Source organism: Castor canadensis, chromosome 2 (assembly GCF_047511655.1).
Source record: "Castor canadensis chromosome 2, mCasCan1.hap1v2, whole genome shotgun sequence".
NCBI lineage: Eukaryota > Metazoa > Chordata > Mammalia > Rodentia > Castoridae > Castor > Castor canadensis.
Window position 1 is genome coordinate 83,152,676 of NC_133387.1, and position 27,430 is coordinate 83,180,105.

Below are 27,430 nucleotides of genomic sequence, written 5' to 3' on the forward strand. Positions count from 1 at the left end.
ACTGAGGCCAATAGGAAAAGGGGAACAGGTACTAGAGAAAAGGTTAGATCAAAAAGAATTAACCTAGAAGGTAATACCCATGCACAGGAAATCAATGTGAGTCAATGCCCTGTATAGCTATCCTTATCTCAACCAGCAAAAACCCTTGTTCCTTCCTATTATTGCTGATACTCTCTCTACAACAAAATTAGAAATAAGGGCAAAATAGTTTCTGCTGGGTATTGAGGGGGGGGGAGAGGGAGGGGGCGGAGTGGGTGGTAAGGGAGGGGGTGGGGGCAGTGGGGAGAAATGAACCAATCCTTGTATGCACATATGAATAATAAAAGAAAAATGAAAAAAAAAATCTTAGGGGAAAAAAACTCAAAAAAAAAAAAAAACAAAAAAAAAAACTGGTGCTTCAGTTACCCAGGTGTCCATACTCACTCCCCTCAGGGGAGAGGAAGACAGTCTTCTTAGGCCCTGTTTGATAGTGACCATTTTCACAATGATCAACTAATCAATTTAACATTGCCACTTAACTCACAACATATAGGGCACTACCTGTATCAAAGGGGGATCTTTTGAAATTTATATACAAAGCATTATATGCCTGATGCTGGTGACTCATGCCTATTATCCTAGCTACTTGAAAGGATCACCGGAACAAATAGTTCTGAGACCCCCATCTACAAAAAAACCCCAACAGACCAGCTAGGGACCAGTGGCTTATGTTGGAAATCCTAGCTACTCAGGAGGCAGAGATCAGGAGGATAGTGGTTCAAAGCCAGCCCCAGGCAAAGTTTGTGAGACTGTATCTTGAAAATACCCAACACAAAACAAGGATGGCAGAATGCCTCAAGTGATGAGTCCCTGTCCCTGACTAGCAAGTGAGGCTGGGGTTTCAAATCCCTCAAAAAAAAAAAAAAAAAAAGCAGAACTGTAATACAGAAATTTGAAAATTAAATGCATGAACTTATTCCTACACTAAGTGACCACCAGGTAAACATACTTGAATTGCACATCACAGATATCCCTGTGGAGACTTAAAGAACAGTAAACATTTTTTGTACTAATGTGTCACCTCATCTTCATTTAGTTCATAAACCCTCTTTTACAGTACTGTTTTGGAAAACCCTTTTATTCTATTTGTGTGTTCAAATTTTGGAAGCTACTTAGACCTCTTTTTTTCTGTATGCATCACTGCCATCAATAATGTTTTCACCTAACCTTTTACCATGAGATTAGAAAAAATGCAATGACTTTGACCATTTGATTCATTTAATTTCAAATTAATTGGGTGGGAAAATTTCATATATCAAAATTAACCTAAAGCAGTAACTTTAACATCAGGGCTGGGCATATTTCCACCTTTATGTTAACTGGCCATGATCGTACACCTGTCACCCTAACTATTCAGGAGGTGAGGAGGAATGTGGTTCCAGGTCAACCCAGGCACAAGTTAGTGAGACTCTTATGTCAAAAATAAGGCAGGCATGGTGTGCACGCTAGTGGTCTCAGCTACTTGGGAAGACAGAGGCAGGTGGTTCTCAGCCTGGGGTTGGCCCACGGAAATACAAGATCCTATCTGAAAACTAAAAGCAAAAGGATTGAGGGGCATGGCTTAAATGGTAGAAGCTTACCAAGTTCAATCTGTAGTACCATTAGAAAAAGAGGGACAAAACATACGTACTTTTTTGTTTTGAAAGAGACTGCTGTTTTTCAAACTTAATGGATTCTGTGAGCCAAGATAAAAGCAGGAACCACTGTAGAAAAGTTAGAGAACAAAACCAAACTTTTCTTACCTCTCAGTGAGTTGAAAAAATGGTTTGTTCAAGACAGGGTGCAGCTGATCCTCCTGCTACCACCTTCTGGGTTGTTGGGATTACAGACGTACAACCACTTTGCCCACACATGATCAACTTTAAAAACTTGCATGAGTGCTATCATGCCGTATCTTTCCACGTCTGGCTTTTTTCACTTAACACAATGTCCTCTTGGTTCATGTGTTTTAAAGAACCCTCTCCCTAACAGGGCTGGCAGAGTGGAACAAGTGGTAGAGTTGCCTACCGGGCAAGCGTGAGGCCATGAGTTCAAACCCCAACGCTGCCAAAAAAATTAAGTTATTTTAAGCCAGGTGCTGGTGGCTCATGCCTGTAATCTTAGCTACTCAGCAGGCAGAGATCCAAAGCCAGCCTGGGCAATTAGTTCAAGAGACCCTATCCTGAAAAAAACTCATCATGCAAAGGGATGGCGTGGCTCAAGTAATAGGCCAAGTTCAAACCCCAATACTCCCCTCCCACACAAAGATCCCCCCACACTTGTGTGTGGTGTGGGGACAGATGGGTCTATATGGCCCAGGCTGGTCTCCTGGGCTCAAATGATCCTTCTGCCTCAGCCTCCAGAGTAGCTGGGAGTATAGTGAACACTATAGCACCTAGCTAGGATTTCATTCTTTTAAAAGGCTGAGTAGAATATATACCACATTTTCATTGTCTCTCCAACCTCTGATGGGACACTCAGATTTACGCCATTGTCTTGGAAGTGCAGTTATCTCATTAACACACTAATTTCACTTTCCTTGGCTGGATATCCAGGATTGAGATTGTTGCATCAGAGGAACCTCCATTCTGTTTTCCATAATAGCTTTATTAACTTACATTCCTGCCAACAGTGTATAAAGGTTCCCTTTTCTCTACACCTACCAACACTTGTTCTTTTCTTTTTGGTAGTACTAGGGTTTGAACTCAGGGTTCACCACTTGCTAGGCAGGCTCTCTATTGCTTGATCCACACCTCCAGCCCATCTTCTGACTGTTTTGATAACAGCCACCCCAGCAGATTTTCTCTTTAAGCCAGAGATCCCCAGTCTTTTTAACAACCTAATTTAACAACAAAAACCCCGTAAGACACCCTTTATTGAGAAAAAAAAATTTTTTTTTAAGTCTTTCAAAAAGTTAACTTTGATACAGGATTGTGCCACACTTTAATTCCATAGATTTATAATATAACTTTGTTCCTAATAGCTTGAAGAAGAAGAAAAAAAGAAGTGCATAGCATACCATCCTTTTTTTGTGTGACTGGGGTTTGAACTCAGGGCCCTACATCTTGAGCCACTCCACTAGTCCTTTTTGTGATGGATTTTTTTGAGAAACGGTCTCACACACTATTTGCCTGGGCTGGCTTCAAACTGAGATCCTCCTGATCGCTGTTTCCTCAGTAGCTAGGAAAACTGGCCTGAAACCACCAGTACCCGGTGCATACCAGTTTTGTTTTTTTTTTTTTTAAAAAGGTCACATGAAATACCCTCCCATGTTATCTTTCTCATTATAGACTGTGGAATACATAAATTGGGGAATGTGGGGAAAAGAAATGGTTTGCAAATTAATCCAGTTATTGTTTTTCCACTGTGTCAAAATAAACAATCAATCCCATTTTCAAAGAAATTAACCTTTATTTTAAAGGAGACTACTTTTCCCCAAATGTATATTCTAACAACTCTATACAACAGCCTGCTTAACCAATGTTCCAAACCAAAATTTCTAACAGCAAATTATACAATTGCTCTAGGTAATAAATAAGGGTCGTCCTTCACTGATTTAAGGGAATAAACTTCAGTAAATTTAACACAAAAATCACACTTTAAGTTTGTAAAGTTTAACAGATGTATTTCAAACACAACATGTTCGGTAGGAGTCTACAAGCTTTTTCATCTCTAAAAAGTGACTTAATTTTTCGGATTTAAAATTACATTCTTTAAAAGAAATGTCCAAGTGTTTTCTTCTGAAGATTCAAACTTTCTACACTCAACTATTTGTTCCATGCTGCTCAGACAAACCTGACATGACTGAACTACTTCATGTGTTACTATCTTCCTTAAGAGAAAGTTAAAAAATGAGTTCGTCATAAATGCAGGTCTCTAGTACAATGTCTACTACAGTATCTGACAAAAAAGCTTTAAAAAAGATCTTTTTTTTCCTTATCTAATTAGCTAGGAGATAATTCTCTGTAAAGGCAAAGAAAAATCACTTAGAAAGCATAACACTGGGTTTTTTTACTCAGTATGTTTAACTACTCCAAATGACAACAATTTCATCTTTAACAGTATAACAAATGGGATGGAAAACAGCAACACAACTGACAAAGTGTAGATGCTAAATAAACCAAGGAATTTTGCACTAGGAAGGATTTAAAAGCTTGGGGAAATCCAGAATTAAAAAAAGAGAGAGAAATGGAAAATAAAGAGAAATAACATCCTGAACTGCAACCATTCCATTGTCAATAGCGTCCTGAAAGAGAAAGAGTAACAGAAAATTAGAATGACATTTACAGTTTGACTTGCCTAATATATTTACAATGGTTAACTACCACATACCCTAATATTCCAAAATAAGCTATTAATCACAGTTTTTTGCTTATTGTTGAACCAAATCCTGTTATATGGTCCAGGTTGGTCTTAAATTAATCATCATACTGCCTTTGCCTCTTAAGTGATGGAATTTCAAGACATGTACTGCTGTGCTGAGTAAAAAATAAGGTTTTAATGTTACAAAAGCAAAATTCACATACTTGGGCTGTAGGAACGAGATCTTGATCGTGATCTGTATCGACTATAATAAGGAGAAGGTGATCTTCTTCTGTAAGAAATACATGTTACTTAGCATGTCACACAGCCACTCCGCCAAAGTAGATGAAAATAAAAATTCCTTATCACTCAAATGTAAATAATCTCTTTTCTTAAAGTATTATATCTTTGCAGTGCTGGGGATTGAACTCAGGGCCTACTAGTATACCAGGTAATCACTGTACCACTGAGTGACATCCCCAGCCCTACAACTTATACCCGCCCGCCCACACCCCACCCCCACCCCGGCCAATTCTTAGAGTAGTTTCAACAGGTCTCATTTTTCCATTTTCTTTTTTTTTTCCAGCACTAGGGTTTGAACTCAGAGACTACACCCTGAGTCACTTCACCAGCCCTTTTTTGTGATGAGGATGGTTTTTTTTTGAGACAGGGGCTGTCTCTCCAACTACCTGCCCCAGCTGGTTTTGAACTACAATCCTCCTGATTTCTGCCTCCTGAGTAGCTATGATTACAGTGTGAACCACCAGTGCCCAGCTCTTTTCCATTTTCATACATAGGTACATCATATTTCTACCATATTCACCCTCCTACCTGTCCTTTTTTTTTAAAAAGGGCATTTTTGTTTAAGTTATATACTTAAAAAGGGCATTTTTGCTTAAGTTATATTCCATTTGTATGCCTACAACTTATTTTAAACATCAAATTATCTTTTCTTTTTGGTAAAGACAGTCTACTTTTGTCATCGCTAGAGTCAGGCAACTCCCATCTTGGTCTCCCAAACAGTGGGATGCACAGGCCCAAACATACAAAGTTGTTTTTGTGTACTGGGGTTTGAACTCAGGGCCAATACCATGAGCCACTCCACCCGCCCTTTTTTGTGATTTTTTTTGAGATAGGGTCTCACAAACTATTTGTCTGGGCTGGCTTTGAATCAGATCCTCCTGATCTCTGCCTCCTGAGTAGCTTGGATGACAGGCATAAGTCACCTTGGTGAACGTCCAGTTCTTATTCATAAGTAAGATGCCAAATAATACAGCCATCACCCAATTCAGAACAAAAATCCCAAGTTAAAACATTACCTGTACCGGTAATCATAATCTTCGTATCTGTCATAGCCTCGATCGTATCCTCTATCATAGTAAGAATCTCGACGTCTGCCACCACCACCACCGCCACCGCCGCCGCCACCACCACCTCCACCACCACTACTGTAGAAAGAAATGTAAAATTTGTAGCATTAGTGTAAATAGATGTTTTCCAGGATCATTTAATACAAACTGGTACCCTAAAAAAAAAAAAATAGACGGAAGGAGAGAGATAAGAATAACCCTTTTTCATGCCAAATGCCCCACATCTCATTTTGTTGACTTCCATGATTTTGTTTTGGCTTCTGTGTCATTTCATATTACATGTTTTCACAAAACTCTCCAAGCCAAATCCTCTAAACTTCTATTAATGCACTACCCAAGTCACCAAGACCTGTTCAACAAAGTAAAATGAAACACCTGTTGGAAAGCAGCACCAAAATGCTAAAATTATGCCTGTAAGTAATTGAAAGGCAAATAAGAAACCAAGAATAAAGTAACAAACCCCAAACACCAAAAACAATTATCTACCTTATATTGAGGTTCAGGACTACAACAATTTTAAGATCTGATGTTTAAACTTTTGGAGTAAGCCCTCTCCCCATAGTGTGCCCTAACCTTAGGGATAATATTTCTACTTAAGTTTTCCACTGGCTGTCCTTACCCAAACCCAGTTTTTTCAATAAAGCTTCAAACTAAATGAACATATGTATTCCTTCTTTTACTCTTACAAAACAGTTCTGATATACACAAAACAGTTCCGAATACTGTTTTGGGATGTATATTCAAAAACATTACAAAAGGCTCCTATTTAGGTTCTGATCAATTTGAAAATTATAGCCTTTTAAAAAACAAATGTTAGTACCAATAAAATCTGGTACAGCACCTGCCTAGCAAGCAATAAGCCCTGAGTTAAAACCCTAATACTACCAAAAACAACAACAACAAAAAACAACCATTACAGAGGTCTCCCATGTCATAAAAGATCAGAAAGGGTAATAAATATTTAAATAACACAAATCTTTCTAGTATTTAGGAATTTTTCTATTTGTATCATACCAAGAGCCAAGAATGTACTTCAATAGGTTTATTTTGTCCTCCTGCATAAATACATTAACAGTATTTTTATGTATTTATAAGTGAATAAAATAGGTTCAAATAATTAAATTTTTACAAAAGTGGATCCAAACAATATATGTAACTTAAATAACCTTATAGAAAAATTTATAGAAATTTCTCATAAAAAATTATCTCCTAGTCAAAATTTTATACATTTCTAGTAATTTTTTGGCTCGTGGTTTAGCTTAGGAAACCTGGGAATGAATGAATGAATTCATCCATCCATCCATTCATTCATTTGCAGTGCTGAGGCTTGCACATTCTAGGCAAGCACTGTACCACTGACCCCGAGCCCTTTGAAATCTAAAATCTTACTGAGTAGGTCTGCCCATGTAGATGCCTGGTGTAGGTGTATGGGCTCTCTTGGTGATAGAATAATCCACACGAATTCTTCTACCATCTAGCTCCATTCCATTTGCCCTTTCCATAGCCTATAAAGGAGAAAAGGCACAAAAAGCCATTTATAATTCATTATCCTTGAAATTATTACTTAAAGTATCTGTAATCCAAAAAAGCCATCCTAATTTTGAAAATGACACAGCAATGCAGCTTTGTACAGTGAATTATATAGACATTTCTAGACTTCAATATTGTCCAGGACATACCTAAATTTACTCAGCCAAAATAGTAATAAACCTTCCCAAGTAATTTTGTGGCTTAGTTCCTATTCCTCAATCCATGTAATCAACAAGGGGAGTTTGTATGTATAGTCTTTTCAAGCTCAAGTTTCTGAAGGTTGTCCAGGTAGGCTGCCATTTCATACTTCTTTAAAGTCTCCAGCCATTTCATTTAGAAAGACTGACTAAACATTAAGAATAGCGACCTAAACTTTAAATATGTCCTATTTATAATTCACTCTACTCTTGTCCTTTAGTATGCAGCTCAATATGCTGATAAGACTTAGGTAAGTAGCCAAGAACAAATAATTATTTAAAGGGAATCAAGCATGTGTTAACACCTTTCAGCCTCTTGCTGAGGATGAACCAATGAAGACACAATTTTAATGTAATTCACAAATATATTTCACTTTAAGAGTCCCCCAGAGCTGGGCTTAGTAGTGAATATCTATAATCTCAGCACTCAGGAAGCAAGGAAGGAAACCTGAGTAACTAGACTAATCTTGGCTGCAGAACAAGACCCAGTCCCCAAGTCTCCCTTTCACAAGTCTAAATACCATTACCCAGTGAGTTCCAAACATAAAGTAACGTTGCCATTTTTATTTTATCCTGAAACAAATGGAGAGAATCAAGAACTAAGAAAGAAGATTCACATGGAAAAAGTGTGTATGTGTTTCACTTCATAGGGTTTCATTATGTAGTCCTGCCTGGCCTAAATCTTGAGATCCTCATGTCTCAGCATCAGAGTGCTGGGATTACAAGTGTGGCATGAAAAATGTGTTTGTATTTGCACTTCACAACTTTCCTTTTAGGTCACATATCTATCCTACCATTTCTAAATTTACACATTTATCTTTTAACTGAGAATAGGAACAAACAAATCACAAAATACAAAACAGTTTTTAAAACAAGTGATGATACTGACCAATTAGAACACTGGTGTCCCTATTACATAAATGACTTACAACTAAAGCATTATTTTGTTAGAATTATCCAGAGTTTCTCTCTCTCTCTCTCTGGAAGATAAGTCACTTTGAAGCCTTTCTTTGAACTTGTGGGCTCAACTTACCTTTATACTTCAGCTTCCTTAAAAAGGACTACATACGTGTGTCACCATACCCAGTGGACTGTAGGACTATAGCAGCATCTCTGGCTTCTACCCACTAGATGCCAATATCATCTATTATTTTTGAAAGATATACCAATTTTTATTATGACTACTTATGTTGCGAGTATCAACTCATATATTAATGTTCAGTTATAGGACAGGATAGTAATTTAAATACATTAAAAGACAAAGTTCTATATTTATACATGGGGGGCTAGTTACAAACATAAATTAAAATAAATTAGAATTTAGCTTAATCACATTTGGCATACTGATAGGGCTTATTCAAAAAAGAACACTTATATACTTTACTTTTTCCATTAAGTCAAAAATATTACCCTTACTTTACAAGCCAGATTTCAATAAGATTAACTACACCAAAAAGCATAAGCTTAACAGTCACACTATGGAGCTGGATGTGGTAGTGTTGAGAAGGGGAGGCAGCCTGGGCTGCATAGTGAGATTATTTAAAAATAAAACAAAACCTGTGAAACTGTGGCCATTCTAACTGTAACACTGAGAGGCTGAGTTTGAGTCTGATTAGAGTTCTGTTTACGGAAATGAGAATTAGTAACTGACAGTAACTCAACCCTGTTAAGTATAACAAAAAGTTTTTCAAAATGAAAATTAAGGAAACTTGCCTCTTTGGAGTCATCTATTCTCTCAAAATACACAAAAGCAAATCCACGGGATCGCCCAGTACGCTGATCATAAACTACATTGACACCACTCAATGGTCCATATCGAGAAAATACTTCACGAAGATCTCTCTCTGTTGTGTACAAACTTAGGCCAAATACCCCCAGACAAGTGTTGGGATCTGGATTTGCCTAAAAAATGAAGATGGTGTTACGTTTTAGTCAAACCTCTGAATAAAAATAAAATACACAATTTACTTTGCTTAGAACACCCCGACCTACTACACAGAACTACTAAACAGAAGATATTGTTTCTAGTAACTGGATATGATTTTTTTTTTTTTGCAGTATTGGGGTTTGAACTCAGTGCTAGGTAGGTGCTCTACTGCTTGAGCTCACCTCCAGGCCCTGGAAATAAAATCATAAGAGAACCACGCAGGTGAGCCATATTTTACAGTTCACAGAACATTCAGACTTTCTTTGGAGTGTATATTCTAGTCACAGCCTGAATAGAAATGTTCCTATTCTCTAGCCCAGTAATTTTCAAAATGCATCTTAAGAATTTACTTTTTAGGGCTTGGGGCCTTGCTCAAGTGCTCTAAGTACTGGGTGGGGGCAGGGGAGAAGCATCCTAATAGATTAATCTATCTTACTTGTAGCCAATGATTTAGACCCCTTCAAGTTTCATTCTTTAGCAAAGATATTCTTTGAATGCTTCCATGATCCAGATTTTACAATTAAATGTACCTTAATCATACTCTCTCACTACATACTTCTTAGTTAACTGAGTGCAAGTACCGTGTGGGAGAAGCACAGCATAACACAGCAGGTAAGCACAAGAACTTTAGAATGGGCGTCCTGGCTGAAACCCTAGCTCTGGCAGCTAATGCACACACACAAACACACCTCAATGTCACACATCCAAGACTTACTTTTCTTATTCTATGGCAGGATAACCTGCCTCACAGAAACATTAGAGAGGATTAAATATACTAAATTAACGTGTTAGCTATTACACAGTTTCTCATGCCTCAGCATGAAAAATCTTTCTTGCCTCCTCTCCATTGTAGTAAAACTCTGAATCTTAATATTCTCAACTCAGTTTATTCTTGTGCAGTACTGGGGCTTGAACTCAGGGTCTACACCTTGAACCACTCCACCAGCCCTTTTTTGTGATGGGTTTTTTCAACATAGGGTCTAGAGAACTATTTGCCCTAAGCTGACTTCGTATTTATGAATTCAATCCTGATCTCTGCCTCCTGAGTAGTTAGGATTACCAGTGTGAGCCACTGGTGCCCAGCTCAGTTTATTCTTTTCATTTCATTTGTTAGAACGTATTTCCCCCCAATTTCATTTTTTTTATTAAACAATATTCAATCAAGAAAACATACTGCCCTCTGTAGTAGCTTGCTAAAATGGTGATTTTCCCTTATTAGCATATCTAATACTTATTTTGAAATCTAAAGCAGCTTATTAAAAATGCTTCTGTAGTACCACTTCTAAAATAATGGCTGGGCTCTCATAAAAGCAAGATATTATGGCATGATTACACAGTTAGGAAAGAGAAAAACAAGTTTTCATTAACTTTTACACTACATACCCTGCTCCCTGTATGTCTCCTCCGGTTAGACATTGGAGAGTGACTTCGGCTCCTTCGCCGCCGGTATTCTGGTGTATAGGACCTACTTCGAGATCGTCTCCTGTGAGAGTGAGATCTGGATCGAGTGTAACGTCTATGTGAATGCCTCCTTGACCTTGACCTTTGACAGGAATAAATTTATGTAAAAATGCAAGGACTAGCACCCTTCTTATTCCAAGGTTGTATGCATGTATCTCTGCCTATTCTCAACTCCTCTGTCCTTTTTTCCTTCTTTTAGTAGTAATAGGGATCAACAAATACTGTACTGCTGAGCTATGCCCTCTGTCCCTCCTTTTGCACTTCCTAAGAAAAATATATTCTCTCTTGTTCTTTTAAGTCAACTACAACCTCCTCCGTTCTCAGTTCATTCCTTCTACACTCACCCCATTCACCTTACCTTACAAACATGTTAAAACTTTACCTTGTTTGAAACTTATCCACCCCACCTGAAAGATTAATCCAACAAATTCCTATCATTCATGACCACACACACACACCTTTTTTTTTTTTGACAGTACTCGTGTTTTCTGTCAGGGTCTCAGGCTTACGAGGCAGACTCTTTGTCTAGTTACACCTCCAGCCCTCATGACCCATCTTTAACTAAGCTCACCCAAATCAGTAGTGGTATCTGTTGTACAAAAAAACTTCTATAAGGCATTCGATAAATGTTGTAAATGCCAAGCATGACAAAGCTTAAAAAGAGCCTTAAGGGGAAGGAAGGGAAAAGTAGGGAGGGAAGATATTATGAAACAAAGGCTAACAGTAAAGCTGGGAGACTTAAAAAGGGCTGGGGGAGTAGCTTCAGTGGTAGAAGAGGTAGAGAGAATATAAAAATAGTACAACCTATCAGGAATTAACGATATTTAAAGAACAAATGAGAATGAAAAAGTATCAAGACATCTTTATGTAATTCAAGTAAAGGGTTCTGAGAGGGAAAGAAAATATCTAAAAATAACCATTTGAGGGTGGTGGTGAGGCAAGGTATGTATAAAGAAAATCTGTCTTTGTGCAAGAATACCAAATGGAATATTACTCACTTTCCTTTGGCGCGGGGGGGGGGGGGTTCACTAATTTGTAACAACATTTAAAAGATCAGCAGGGACTAGAGGCATGGTGCCAGTGGTAGAACACCTACCTAACATTCACAAGATCTTGAGTTCAAAGAAAAAAAAAAAAAAAAAAGGAGAGGGAGAGAAAAGGGTTTTTTGGGCAGTACTGGGGTTTAAACTCAGGGTCTCACAGATGCGCGCTCTACCACTTGAACCACTCTACCATCCCAAGTTTCTTTTAAACAGGAATATAAAAGTAGTAAGGGATGTATGCTATTTAATGTTCTTGGGTAACAATCAAGTGATACACAGTATTTGAGGGAAGAGAATTATTAGGTGAGGGTGGCAAACACAGAGGACCAAAGACAAAGCTATGCTCATTTCTACTTCTACACCCAAACTGTACCCAATGTTACCCTGTACATGTGGATTTAATTAAAAACTTGAATGGTTAGTAAGTCAAACATGGGCTGGATCCTGAGTAAACAGAGAAACTACTTGTGGACTTGAAAGTTTAGCTCTTTAACTGATCCTTCTGCTTCATGTCCCCTTGCAAGCAGACTGTTCAAAGACATTCCATGTCTCTATTCAAGAAGTAACAGTGACTTATCAAATAACTTATCTAGTTTTTTTTGAGGTCCAGAGGGCCTCAGGCTTGCTAGGCAGGTACTCTACCACTTAAGCTACTGTCAGCCCTTTTATTATGTTGGGTATTTTCAAGATAAGTTCTTTCAAACTATTTGCCTGGGCTGACTTCGAGCCTCAATCCTACTGATCTCTGCCTCACAAATACCTAGGATAATGGCATGAGCTACCTGTGCCTGGCTGTTCGATTTTTTTGGTGATACTGAGGCTTGAACTCATGCTTGCTAGGAAGGGACTCTACCAATTAAGTCCCCAGCCTCCAGCTGCCCAGGATTTTAACTTATTCCACTTCAGACACCTGGCCATCAGATACAGTGAACTCTGTCGTAGTGTTTGGTGTTATCAGTGGGCGGTGGTCAGGACTATGATCACCTGGAAATTTTTTTTCTCTTCAATTACATCTGGCCAGAACTTCAATCTGGACCCAAGTGTCATAACCTTCATATAAAGAATGTAGCTGGGGCTGTGGCTCAAGTGGTAGAGTATCTGCATAGCAAGTGCAAACCCAAGTTCAAATTTTAGTACAGGGAGTGGGGGGAGTGGAAAGAAAAGGGGAAGACCCAGAATGTGAATCTTTTTTTTTTTTCCCCCCCAGTACTGGGGTTTGAAACATGGGTCTCAGACTTGCTAGTCCTCTACCACTTGAGCCATTCCACCAGCTCTTTTTTGCGTCTGGTGTTCCTGAGTAGCTAGGATTACCCGTGTGAACCAACAGCCCCCAGTTGCAACATAAATCTTAGAAAGCCTCTCAAATTATTTGAATCATTCTGATAACCAACTAGCACAACCCACTTCAGCCATCTCTGTACCAAATTATACACACACAAGTCTCCAATGGAGAAAATGCCTTTCTGTTGTACAAATATTGTTAGCATAAAACCAAACACTAATTCTCAAATGTCAAGCACAGTTAAGTCAAAATATATACTCAAGTTCTACTAATAGTGAGTAGCCAGTAAGTTGTGCCAAGGGATGACTTTTATTTAAGTCTTTATCTGGAATATTTTTCATTCCTAAATTGTGGAGTCTGAGAAAAATTACTTCATGATTTTGAGCCTACACTGAAGTGTCTATACAAAATGCAGCCAAGCTGAGTACCAGTGGCTCATGCCTGTAATCTTAGCTACTTGGGAGGGTGAAATCAGGAGGATCATGGTTCAAGGCCAGCCTGGACAGTTTGAGAAACCACATCTCTAAAATAACCAGAGCAAAATGGACTAGAGGTACAGCTCAGGTGGCAGAGTGCCTGCTATGCAAGTGCGATGCCCTTAGTTTAACTTCCAGTCCAGTTCCCCCGCACCCCCTCCCCCAAAAAACACAGTAGCCCAAAGAGGGAATAATCTTGGTTAAAACCCCTTTGTTGTGAAAAACCAAAGAAAAGCATTCTAAGTATTATTTGTTAAACTTACCTGGATTTTGATCTTGATCGAGAATGGGATTCAGAATGTTTGGAAACCCTTGATGGACTACGAGATCCTGACCTGCTCTCCGATTTTACACGAGCAGGAGTTCCCGTTGGAGATTTTGACTGAGAGCGAGACTCCTAACAAAGAAGACAGTATTACAAATGGCACTGGTCATGTAGATGCCTAACACCTAACATTTAAAGTACCGTAATTATTTATATTGATTGCTCCTGAAAAACAAATGGTTAGACAACACCCTCCAGAAAAAAATTTCAGCTCATTAATAACCCATTGTTAATATTTCTAACTATCCTCAATAATTCCCTACTTGAACCAGATCACCAATTGTCTATTAACTAAGTAATCATGCAAATTCATCTACAACTTGATCATACAGACACTGGAACATAAACCATACATTTACTTAACCTAGGACCCATTCATTCTTCCAGATTCTTTTAATTCTACTTCACTCTTGCTTTCTACTTCTCTTCATTCTTCATTGAGTTTTTCATTTTTCATACTTCGTGTATTCTTCCCCAATTCAAACAATTCAAAATAGCCTTAAAAAATATTCAAGTGCTTCTATCTGACCAATCTTCTGTTCAATTTTTTCCCCCATTCAATTTTAATTTTCTGATCTTTAATACTTTTCATTAGCCTTCTTTTATCTTGATTTATCTTCCACATTCTTGGAAAAAACTCTTCAATTTCTTCACGAACATTAACCTTAATGGAAAAAGAACATTTAGTATATTTAAGCACGTGGGGATTATAAAACTCTGCTGGAGTTCAGAATGTTATCTACCAAATGGAAAGGCCAGCAGGTAAAGTGCAAATAACTAGTTTATTTAAAAAAACAAAAAAACCAAAAAAACAAAAAAACCCACTTTTATAGTCTTTAAAATTGTTCAAAAGTGTATTTTCTAACCAAGAGAATTTACTGAATTTCTCTAAATGGTTTTTTTTTAAAACCATACTCTTTACCCTCCTCCCCTTTCATGTTCCATTCTAGTTCCTAAACTGTGAACACTTTTTATATATTCAATCCAAACATAAATCTACCATTAACTGTAACTTCCCCCACCTACGTATTAAGTTTCCACTATTTTATAACCTAAAGATTCTTACTGATCTTAGAATAAGCTTTCAGTAAGTCATGCTAAGAAATCTTTTATTTCTTACATACCTGTATTTCTACACACCTATCTAAACTCACACATTACAGCATACAAGCCAAGGAGCAAAGTAAAAAAAAAATTGGTAAAATCACTAACACCTCCTCCTAATTTTATTTTACCACTATCTTTGCTCATTCTGACTCTACCACCAGAAATAAACATTGCAAAGACAAGCATATTTTAAAAACCAGGGGGGAAGAAGAAGCAAAGTTTCTAACATTTCCCCTTTGCTTTGTAAATTCCTAAAATACATGTTTGTGCAAATGCACCATTTAATAATGCTATCCCACTCAGGATATATTATAATGTACAAGAAGTTATAATGGGTGTGCATCAAAACTATACAAATAAACTATAACTGATTAAAAGTTCATTTGAGAAATATAAGGCTGTCATGACCAAACTAGAATGGGTAATTTGGTTTCTCTGTCCATTTTAGACTTCATTATTAATCTAAATAATTATCCCAATTTCAATCCAATTTTCATTTACACAGCTTTCTTTTAACAGCTTTCCTTCAAACTTAATGTCAAGGACTTTTTTAATATCAAGAACAGTAAAAAATGGTAGTATGTCTATCCATTTTTTTTCAGATGAAAACAAACTGAACTATAAAACTACCTTTCTGTTTAATACCAACCTTCCCATTTAGCTGTCTACCATTAAGTCTTCCCACCACATCTTAAGACACTCCCTAAATTACTGGACAGATGCCTGGAGCACCACATTCAGTAAAGGTATGGCTAATCTGCTTGTAATCGAAATTACTCTTAGGCTGGTTGAGCACTAAACTGAAATATCTCCCTCTGACTTTCCTTTCTATAAAAGAGACCCTCTGGGCAAATTCATTTATACTACTGTTGAATAACAGTGGGTAGAATACTATCTATGAACATCATTACTGCCTGTGTTATACATACACAGTAGAAGGCTTTTGCTTTCAGGCACTATAAACCTTTAATTTTACTAGGATAGAAATAAACATTAAACCCTAAAATTTACTCTCAAATATATGAAGCTTTCTAGTACATGACAAAAATTTAACAGTCCAAATATATGTATATCTTATTTTCAAGTCTCCTCATAAACACAACTTTAATAGTTGCTAAAAAATGATCACTCCTGGAGAATTAATGTAAACAAGGTAACTCAGTAATATCTTAAAAAATTAAACTTTAAATTCCAGTACTGGAATAGCAACATAGCATTAAGGTATAACAGGATGGTCTTTTAAAAGACATCAACACATTGGTGAAGAAGCTTTGGTTTTTCCTTTTGGTGGTGCTGGGGATTTAGGCAAGCGCTTTATCACTGACTTACATCCCCAGACCAGAAGCTTTGCTTTTTATTTGAGGGTGACACAAATACCCGATCTCCTTTGTTATCTACCCTCTTCCCCCATTTCCAGGAAATTTAAATCTGTATGAATTTTTTCCTGGAATCACCAGAGGTTAAGTCCTCTTGCCTCTCCTATATCCTGTAACTGTCAGTAAACTTAACCTAAAAGCTAAAATACAAATATAAATATTTTTGTATAAAGTCAAAATACGACCTACATAAGAACTGGTGGTTGTCTTTACACAGATGGTCTTACTGATATTTATCATTTTAAAGTATCTAATTTCTCAAACACTATCACCAAATAAATGCTATTTTCACTAAACTATGCATTGGAAATGAGTTTACAGTAAGTGCCTTATAGAACCAAATGTTAGATAATCCTTTTCTCTTTACCTGTCTTTATTATGGAATAACCTTAACTTTACAGGTTTTTTTTTTGTTCGTTTGTTTTTAAGATGAGCTCACTATATTGCCTAGGCTGGTTCAAGCAATCAGTCCCCCTGTCTCAGTTTCCTAAGTATCTGGGACTACAGGATGGACTTAATTTCAACTTTTTAAAAAAGAAATGCAAATAAGTATTTAGAACTCAGTAACTTAAATTGTAAATAAAACTACTCTGCTTTCCCATACTAACCTGTTTTTAGAACTGGTCAAGGAATTCTACAAATTCTTTAGTACTGGTTCCTGAATCCAAAAAGTAAATGTGGTACCTAGCTGAAGTGGGCAGATTAATGACTTATCAACAATTTTTTTTTTCTGTATTGGGGATTAAACAGGGTCTCCTTTAGTATCACAGGTTTTAACAGAAATCTTAAATAGGCTTCTAGTCTACCTTACATACTCTAACCCGAGGAAGCCAGGCAGAAAGTTCTCAGAGCACAACAGGTTTTTGTTTTGCTGTTTGTTATAAGCACAAGTTGCTGCAGAACATGAATAAGTCCTACATCGAGCAGTAACTGAGGTCTTTAATAATATATGCTTATTAGTATTATAATGCCAAAATATGGCATTTTAATACTTACAAAAATAAATACAAACTAATATGAACACTACATTACAACTCACTTTAATATTAAGGCCACGGAAATTCTACGCCACGTAACAGTGCCAAATTTATACATATTCAAGTATACATGAGTATAAGCTTGTAAAACAAGCTTTCTAAAAATCTATTTTCCTACACTTTATAAAATTGGAGCTTTCCAGAGAAATACAGTAGTGGATTTACATTTTATGTCCCAAAGAGGAATTTACTTAGATTACTCATGTATCTTACAATATTTGTAATTTTAAGAACTTCATTCTTTAGGACTTGTAAGCAACATTTTGTATTTACTCAATTCTAATTTTTCAGCACACAAAAATAAAAGTTCTGGGCTGGAGTCATGGCTCAAGTGATAGAGTGCCTATCTAGCAACCAAGAGGCTCTGAGTTCTAACTCTAGCAGCACAAAGGAAAAAAAAAGTCCCCATAGTCTTGGGTATGACAGGTACTTTTCTTAATAAGTTAGACTGATAAAAGAAATACTTTCAGCCTCCCTTTAAACCTATTATTAGAGCAACCCCTTAAAAAGAAGGATACTAATTATTTACAATTTATAATTTCCTTTATTTTAAGATCATTATCTGTCTGATGCATTCAGGTTTATGTGGTTTATTATCTGTAAAGGCTGACAGATATTTTAAAACCGTATGTCTATATTTTCTCTAAGGTTTGGAATAATTTTGAGAACTTTTGTAATAAATGATTAGTAACTGGGATTTATAATCAAATTTAAACCCATGCCAAATTGTGAAATTTCCTGTAAAGTTTATAATTATTTGTACAAAATTTAAATGTGGCCCATAAACCTGCCAGCTTATCATGATAAATCACAATGCTAAAAAAGCTAGTGCGTAAGTGATCATTTCGAAGGCAGTGAAAAGAAGCCTATACAAACTAATGTGGTTTAGCTATATTAAAAGCAACTAAAGTTAAACTAAGAACCAATCACAGCATTCTTGGCTTATGCTCATCTTCTGGGGTTATGGAGTATTTTATGAATCTTGAATGTCAGATGACAAGACCCTTGGTTTAAAAAAAATTTTTTTTTCCTCTCAGGTCAGGTCACTTACACCTTTTTTTCTAGTCACAACACAATAAGGAAGGGTTATATATCTATATGGCAGATCAGTTAAAGAAATAAAGAGGAACCACATTTCCTTTCATTATTTGCCTCTCAATTTTATAGTGTTTATAATCTCTTCTACATCTGATTGTTACTATTTCTCATCTCCACTTCTGTCTTACTAAATCTGTTTAGACATACGAACAAATAATAACCATTATTAATTCACTTAGCAGGGACTACACAGGTTTTGTAAAGGTACCAGGGTTAATTATATGATGACTGAGCCCCTATCAGTAACAATACAAAAGGTTTTTCCATATCCAGTCAGGTTCTGGGAAACTACTATGTTGATTATTCATGCCATTTCATACTTGTTATACTGCAAATTATAGAGGTAAATAAGGTTGGTTCACTTACAAAAGTAATTCCGTGGTCAAAGTTTGTCTTTGTCCTTTTAAAAATGACTCATCCTTATTTAAATCTCTTGATACACTTTCAGATCAAGGCCTTTTTCTTATTTTAGGAATGATACAAAGCATTAAGCATATCAGACAAATCTGTAAAATTATAGTTATGTGTTGTGGGTATAATTACTTGCACTGCCCCTTTTCAAAAACCTGCCTTCTAGTTATACTGAGCAAATTAGCACACTTCAGTGAAAGAATCTCAAATGTTAAACCCAAGACACAACTTAAGCTTAATACTATACCTACAGGAAAAGTTTCATTCTTTTTAACACGTTGATTTGATATGTGAAATTAAATTCCTGCAGCTGAACTAAGTGTTTTTAAAGCTAAAGTATATGGCATCTCCCTCATTATTTTAGAATTTCACAAATTTTTAAACCCTAATTTAAGATTTTTTTTTTTTTTTTGGACAGTACAGGGGTTTGGACTCAGGGCTTTGCAGTTATTAGTGAGATTCTTTTTTCTTTTTTGGATGGATGCAGTTACCAAGATAGGTGGGTAACTAAACTTCAGAAGGGAAAAAAACCTCCTCATATTTTCACCTACTCTTAAACTATTTTAATACACTCATTCCAATCAACGCAGATGAATTTTTATTTTCCTTTACAATTTTGCCATCCAATCATCTCATATTAAGAAGAAGAACTCTAGGAGTCCTTAAAAAAAATTCCATCTATTCAATAAGCCAGAACAAGTCCTGAAAAGGCAAGAATAAGCAGTACAACCAAATACACTATATAAAGATTTATTTCCACTCCTCTTAATTTCTATAAAGGCATTGAAATTTTTAGATAAAAATCCTAATTTTGGTTGAAGTGGTATGAAGCAACAATTCATTACTTTCATGAAGATGACAGGCAAAAGCACAGCTCAAGTGCCAACCTTACTCCTAGCTCCAAAAGGACTTTTCACTCACAATGTTTGTTAACTTGTTATACATGCTCCAAGCAAATTGCTTTATGGACCTATTTATTTCAATGACACCATTATTCTCCTGGTTCTCTGGAAAAATGGTCTCAACTCATTCCCACTGCTGTCTGACCAACTATTTTTTTTTTTCATAATTTCCTTCCTTAAATATTTCAAGTTAACTTCTGTACCAGTTGTTTTGGTTGTTGCCAAAATTTATTTCCCTCTCACAATGAAGAATTCATAGATAGCTCCTTACTGCATACTGGATTAATTCCAAATTCCTAAATCTAGAATTCAAAACCCTCCATTATCTCATTACATATTTGTATCAAATTTCTTTCACTATTTCAGCACAACTTCCTCACTGTCACACCCATATACAATCATTCCCTTCCTTAATCCTAAAACCTAAAGTTTTGCATCCTAAATTTCCTAGTTCCATTACAAGGAAGTCAATTATATACTTTTCTTTAGATTCAAACTGTCAGACACCTCAAATTAGACCACAAATTCTCTTTCGCTCAAGAACACCTAACACTAAAAAGGCAGCAGGTGCTCTTATCAAGGAATCCCACCTCAGGTTACTCAAAACAGAATTCAGCTAACTATCTTTCCTTTCCTAAAGTTCTTTTACTTTTTCCTTTAAAATGGAAGAGAGATTAATCTAAAATGGAATATTAAGCTTCAGTAACTGCTTCTGGCAAACCCAAGGGCTCCAAGACACAATGTGCTCTTCACAAAAATAAATCAAAATATATATATACAGCATAGTGTGTGTATATAATCGCTCTAGGACTGGAGTCAGATTCCTGGCTGTGTGACCTTCTGAGTCTCAGTTTTAAATTTCTACAATGCTGATACTTGAGCCCTTGCAAGATTATCATGAGCAGTAAATCAGAAAAATGCACCTGATTTTTGGGGTAGAAAGATTCTACAATACTATAGAAAGTTTTCAACTAATTCTAAATACCTTTTTACTGAGATGGCATTATATACTGCAAACGAAAACTGCACTTTGAGTATGAGAAAGTCTTGTTTTTCTTTCTTTCTTTCTTTTTTTTTTTTAAGCGGCTGTGCGTCCTGGGCCTTGAAGTCAGGGCCTTGAGCGTGGTAGGCAAGCACACTACCAATTGAGCCACACCTCCAGCCCCCTCCTCTTTTTTTGCTTTAGTTATATTTCAGGGCAGGGCTGGAGTTTGTGCCTCCAGCTGGCCTCAGGTAATGATCCTCCTACCTATGGCCTCCCCAATAGCTGAGACTCAGATGTGGGCCACCACACCCAGTCTAGAAGCAGTCTTCTCATTAAAAAACTCCTACAGAAGGGAAAACATTAGTTTAATCCAAAATTTAGATTAATAATCTTTGAAAACACCCCTGATAACCTAACATTTGAATAAGGATCTATCAACACTTTTCTTAATTTGTTTTAGTAAAAGAAAGTATGAAACCTAACTACCACATGAGGCCACCCCATTTGAAAATCCTTTAAAAAAATTTAGGGTTATCATTACCATTAGATATCTTTAAATACAAAGGACATAGCAATTGTATTATTTTACTGCTAGCAGAAAATGGTCACTGTAACCAGATAAACTAGTGAATATTAAACTGGAGAAGCTGGAGATGTAGTCTGGTGGTAAAGTGCTTGCCTAGCATGCACAAGGTCCCGTGTTTGATTCCCACTACTGCCCAAAAAACCCCAAAAAACAAACCAAAAAAACCCCAACCAGGAAAACCTCCAGAAAAGCTTCAAACATTCTTCTAATTCTTCAACCAATTACAAGTACTGACTATTCAATCTACTGATTTGATTTACACTAAGATACACTTGAGGTACCATTTTAGAAAAAAAAATTTTATGACCACACAAATCAGAAGGGGAAAAACAGGTCGTCCCCTACCCCCTTTTTTAATTAAATAGGGCAATGCCTAAATTTTAGCTTCAACTCGATGGAAATCTTACATGTACTTAGATGGGTCCACTAGATGACATAAAAGTAAGAACTAAATTAAAAGTTCCATTGGTAGTTCAGGTCCCATAAACCAAATGAAAACAAGCATTCACAAAAATTCTTTGTTAAAGTTAAACAAAAAGATGGCAAATTTTCTTTCCCTAACTTCTCAAACATTTTCAAAATAATAAATACAACTATCTCCAAATATTTTAATTGTATGACCTTAAATCTTCTCGGGACAATAGATACATCCTAAAGCATATGCGGGTTCAACTATATCCACGCTCCAAATTTCATCCAAATCCAATCTTAAATGTAGTTTTGTTCCTATTCTATTGCTTTAAATCTCTCAAGAAGAAAAGTCTAAATCGACCTTCGGATATGACAGATTCCAAGAGTTTTTGTTATGAATTTCCAAAAAGAAATTCATTCCTTCCAGCATACCCCTCAGGTTTTTATGTGTTTCCCCTAGTGACTGGAATAAATACCAACACAACAGCCTGATTCTGTTGCCTGGGGCTTTTGTTTTCTTTTCAGGGTTTCACACTCACTCCTATTAATTTCCACTACTAGGGTAACTTCGGAAATAACTCAAAACACCGACAAACGTTCTAGTGCACTTAAGCTGAGCATAGCGACTTTTTTTTGTGATGTTTACATTCATCTGATCCCAAACCTAAGGCAAACCTTCCGAGCCCTCTTTGGGGGAGAGGGGAGGGAAGAGGAAAAATCTGAGAAGAAATGGCAAAGGACCTGTAATTTTTAAGATAATCTTCTAAAATAGTATAAACTGACTAGCTATTTTTAAAATACTGAGCCATGAAATTCATTCAGTTATGTAAGCTTACAGTAAGAAGATTCCTTTAAAAAAATCTTTTTTTTTTTTTTACCGTAAAAAAACCTGTAAAGGAGTAGTCAGGTTTTAGATGAAAGGTCATAGGAAGAAAAGCATTACAAGTTGAAAAATAAAGAAGAGTACAACACCCAACATCACGGAATGAGAACAACAAGGCGTGAGTACATGCCCCCACACATTCATCTCGCAGGGAAAGCAAAGGAAAAGGGGGGACATTAGGGCTCCTGGCGCGGCTTTCCCTCACAGCTCTCGCTTAAGAAGGCTTAAGGGTCGGTGCGATCGTTGACTAACCACTTCATGGGGCTCGTCCCACCTTCAACCTCAAGGCTTTTCGCCTTTATAGACGCAACGCCGCCGGGTCCGACGGAGAAGCGGCCGCTCACTGCAATAGAGAGCCAAGGAGACACAGGCCCCAGCTAGTCCCCGCGCATTGGCCCCCGAGACCTCCACGAGGTTCGGGGGTCGCCGGCATCGCCACCGCAGGAAGCACCTACCACTATCCGGCCCCAGGGGAGGGAGGGAGGGGAACTCCCTGCCGCCGCCTCCCGCCCACCGCGGGACACGGACCGGACCTCGGGACAGGGCTGGGGAGGGGGCCGGGACAGAGAGGGACAGAGAGGGACAGGACCAAGTTGAGGTACCAGTCCCCTCCCCACTACCCCAAAACAGGAGGGGAGGACGGGTATTCGTAGTACTTGGGGAAGGAGTGGAACCCAGAAGCCATCTTGGGATGTGAAGAAGAAGCAATGGCGATGACTCCAAAGGTTACTCCCCAGCGGGGCCCCCGCAGGTCTCCCCGCAACCTTGCCCGACCGCGCTCGTCCCGTGAAACCCCGAGCATCGGGCCGCCGCCGAAGACGGCTCCCGCGGCTTTGTACTCACTCTGCCCTCGAAGTTGTTCTCCTCTACATCACTCATGTCGGCCAGGCGCTCCCCCAGAACTAAATAAGAGACAAGTCTCGGCTCGAGGGCCGACGGCCTAAATCAACTCGCTGTCTGGACCGTGGGGAGGAGGAAAGAGTCGGCAACAACGGCCGCTCTACTCCACTCCCACCAGGTCGCAGGCTCCGGCAAAATGGCGCCGGCGCCGCCTGAAACCTTCTGGCGTCTCCAGTGCGCGACGTAAGGGGGCGGGCCACCAGTGACGTCACGAGGCCCCGCCTCCCGCGAGGCTTTGTGTCAGCCTGCGCGGGAGAGTGGCGGGTGTCCTGAGCCCGGCTTGCGTCCCTGACCTCCAAACTTCAGACCCGGCTCTAACGCATCGACCTCGTAGAAGACTTAGAGTCATCACATGAGCTTTTAGTGATGTTAGTCCTTTTGAATATTGTCCACATGTATTCTGATGAAGGGGAAGAGAAAAAGCTGGAAAAAATACATTAATAGACTTATTTTTGAATGCTTTCAGCAGACTATTTTCACCATCTGCCCTTTTTAATACATGCACAGATGGGATTAAATGAATAGCCACAGTTCTTGCCTCACCCCTTGCTGCCTCCAGTCCCTCCTCGTCAATTTTATTATATTTTTATAATGCTTAGTTCTCTAATAGGTTTTGTTTGTTATTATAGTTGTTGGTGCTGTGGTTTGAATTTAGGGCCTGGCACTTGCTAAGCAGGTTCTCTGCAGCTTGAGCCACACCCCCAGCCTTGATCTACTAGTTTTTTTGTTTGTTCATTGGTGGGACTGGGGTTTGAACACAGAGCTTCAGCTTGCAAAGCAGGCTTCTACAGCTTGAGCCACACCTCCAGTCCATTTTTCTCCGGTTATTTTGGAGATGGGGTCTCTCGAAGTATTTCCTCCATTGGCATCCAACTGTGATCCTCCCAATCTCAGCCTCCCAAATACCTAGGATTCCAGGTGTGAGCTATCATGCCCAGCTAGTTTTTGGATTAGACAGTCCTGAAAGTTTAATAGGCAAGATGCCCCAAATATATCCAAATCACGGTTCCAAATCACGGTTATAATTTGAGATGACTTCACCTTTATTTGCATAATGCAATTTTAAAACCTAGTTTTCCTCTTTTAAAAATCTTTTCTCACTGGACATGGTGGCTCATGTCTGTAATCCTAGCTACTCAGGAGACAGACATCAGGAGGATTAAGATTTGAAGCCTGCCCAGGCAAATAGTTCTTGAGACTCTATCTCGAAAATATACAACGCAAAAAAGAGGTTTGCAGGGTGGCTCAAGTGGTAGAGTGCCTACCTAACAAGTGTGAGGTTCTGAGTCCAAACCCCAGTACCACCAAAAAAAATAACCAAAGTAAAAGGGATGGGGGCTCAAGTGGTAGAGTGCTTACCTAGCTAGAGGCCCTCAGTTTCATCCCTAGTACTGCAAAAGATAGCTTTCTCTTTTTTCTCAGAGTGCTTTTTTTTTTTTTTTTTTTTTTTAGCAGTAGTAGAGTTTGAACTCAGGGTCTCACACTTGCTAGGTAACCACTCTATCACTTGAGCCACTCCACCAGGCCATTTTTATGGAGGGTTTTTCAAGATAGTCTCTCAAACTATTTGCCCCAGCTGGCTTTGAACCATGATCCTCCAGTTCTCTCCCTCCTGAGTAGCTAGGATTTCAGGCCTAAGCCACTGGCACCTGACTCTTATAGTGCTTTGTGATAAAAAGGGTAACATGGACTCTCCACTACAGTTTTGTTAGGAAAGCTAGTGGAATATTATTGTAAGATTGACTGGTTTGTTACTTATAGAGCTAAACTTACGTGGCATCGATGTAGATGAAGTCAGTGGTGCTCACCTATAATCCCAGCCCTTGTAAAGCAAGGCAGGAGGATAGTGATTTTGAGGTCAGTCTGGGCAACATAGGAAGACCCTGTGTCAAAAAGCCAAGGATGGGGGATGTAGTTCATTGGGAGGGTGCTTGCCTAGCATGCACAAGACTCTGGATTAGATCCTCAGATTTAAAAAAAGATGTTGAGCTTTATAATGAGGGATCAGGCAGATAACATGTGAACCTGTGATCAATCATAAAAACCATTAAAAATGTGACAACCAGGTGACTGGAGGTGTGGCTCAAGTGGTAGAGTGCCCAGTTTACAAGAGCAAAGCCCTGAGTTCAAAATTCCATTTCCACCAAAAAAATTTTTAAAATGTGACAACCAGAATGAGATACCTCATGGTGATATGACGCAATGGAAAATGCACACTGACAGCTGGGCATGGTTACTCACGCCTATAATCCTAGCTCCTTGGGAGGGAGAGATCTGGAGGATCATAGTTTGAGTTCAGCCCAGCAACAAAGTTCAAGAGACTCCTGTCATTCTAGCTAGTGGGAGGTGTAAATAAGAAAACTACTATCTAATCCTGCCTGGGCATAAATGTGAGGCCCTATTTGAAAAATAGTGAAAGCAAAAAGGGATGAGGGTATGGCTCAAGTGGCAGAGTGTTTGCCTAGCAAGTGCAAGACCCTGAGTTCAGCCAGGTGCCAGTGGCTCACATCTGTAATCCTAGTTACTCAGGAGGAAAGGATCAGGATAGTGGTCCAAGGCCAGCCAGGGCAAATAGTTCTTGAGACTCTCTCTGGAAAAAACTCTTCGAAAAAAAGGGCTGGTGGAGTGGCTCCAGGTGTTGGCCCTGAGTTCAAGCCCTAGTACCGCAAAAAAAAAAATAAACCCTGAGTTCAAACCCTAGTGCCAGAGAGAGAGAGAGAGATTGAGGGGGGGATATTCTTTTCTGGAGGGTGGGGGATTGGTACAGGGATCTAAACTCAAAGCCTTGCACTTGTGCTCCACCACTTAAGCCAGGTCTCCAGACGCTTGAAATAGTCCTGATCCCTTAAGTTAAACTTCAAAGTTAATTAAGTCCTAGATCTAACTAACAGTATTTTAGGCAGGGAATTGAAAAATAAGGAAAAGATTCACCAAGAGGAACCAATTAGCTTCTACAGTATATATAACCTAATTTCTCCAACAGATTAAAATCAAGAGTGCGACTAGGATGGACTATCAGGGACAGAGAAAGCCTTAAGATACAGAATCAAAGGAACTAGAGAAAAGGTTAGATCAAAAAGAATTAACCTAGAAGGTAACACCCACGCACAGGAAATCAATGTGAGTCAATGCCCTGTATAGCTATCCTTATCTCAACCAGCAAATCCCCTTGTTCCTTCCTATTATTGCTTATACTCTCTCTACAATAAAATTAGAGATAAGGGCAAAATAGTTTCTGCTGGGTATTGAGGGGGGGGAGTGGGAGGGGGCGGAGTGGGTGGTAAGGGAGGGGGTGGGGGCAGGGGGGAGAAATGAACCAAGCCTTGTATGCACATATGAATAATAAAAGAAAAATGAAAAAAAAAAAACAAAAAAAAAAACAAATATGGATCTGGTGATCTTGACTCAAATGAACCCAGCGAGAACATTCTGAATAAGAACTGGGAATTCAATGATATTTAGAATTTGTTAATTTTATTAGGTGGAATAATGGTATGATGGATACATTTAGAGAAAAAAAATCCTTATCATGAAATCATATTTCTGAGATTTGCTTTAAATTACTCTAGGGGAAAAAAAAAGAAAAGAAACGCTGTAAATAAGGGGTAGATACTAATTATTCTTTCTATTTTTGTCCATTTGAAATTTTCTATAATAAAGATTTTTTTAAAAATCACATCAAGAAGCATTTTAAAACAGAAATGGTCAAAATGTTGGCAACTTGTTAAGCTACTGAAATTTATTGTTAATAAATTTCTAGCATCTGCAATATAGTACTTTGAGGCATAATAGTTATTTGAATG

The 27,430-nt window shown here is 38.1% G+C and overlaps 1 protein-coding gene across 6 annotated transcripts; it reads right to left on the reverse strand.

Annotated features, from left to right (window-relative positions):
• Positions 1 to 3,409: 3,409 nt before the first annotated feature.
• On the reverse strand, positions 3,410 to 23,799 carry Tra2a (transformer 2 alpha homolog). 6 transcript variants are annotated; one of them, XM_074065154.1, is made up of 9 exons: positions 23,571 to 23,798; positions 14,517 to 14,595; positions 13,870 to 14,003; positions 10,728 to 10,887; positions 9,131 to 9,319; positions 7,080 to 7,195; positions 5,640 to 5,768; positions 4,545 to 4,612; positions 3,410 to 4,264 (listed from the first exon to the last, which is right to left on the reverse strand). In XM_074065154.1, exons 4-9 carry the CDS (start codon positions 10,758 to 10,760, stop codon positions 4,254 to 4,256), a joined length of 546 nt encoding a protein of 181 aa, XP_073921255.1. In that variant the 5' UTR covers positions 10,761 to 10,887; positions 13,870 to 14,003; positions 14,517 to 14,595; positions 23,571 to 23,798; the 3' UTR covers positions 3,410 to 4,253. The 6 variants fall into 6 exon arrangements, with proteins under 6 accessions (XP_073921255.1, XP_020039982.1, XP_020039983.1 ...); XM_020184393.2 differs by lacking the exon at positions 14,517 to 14,595 and having other exon boundaries at positions 5,646 to 5,768; positions 23,571 to 23,799; XM_020184394.2 differs by having other exon boundaries at positions 13,870 to 14,595.
• Between the last annotated feature and the right edge of the window lie 3,631 nt (positions 23,800 to 27,430).

What these genes read in the sequence shown, in the direction of transcription:
- Tra2a (XM_020184392.2), bottom strand. Translation starts at nt 23,606, where the DNA reads ATGAGTGATGTAGAGGAGAACAACTTCGAGGGCAGA. An exon ending in GGAGACATACAGGGAGCAGG is followed by an intron (nt 9,320 to 10,727) that starts GTATGTAGTGTA and finishes TTCATTTTTTAG; the next exon opens with GCAAATCCAGATCCCAACAC. An exon ending in TACATGGGCAGACCTACTCA is followed by an intron (nt 5,769 to 7,079) that starts GTAAGATTTTAG and finishes TTCTTTCTACAG; the next exon opens with TAGTGGTGGTGGAGGTGGTG.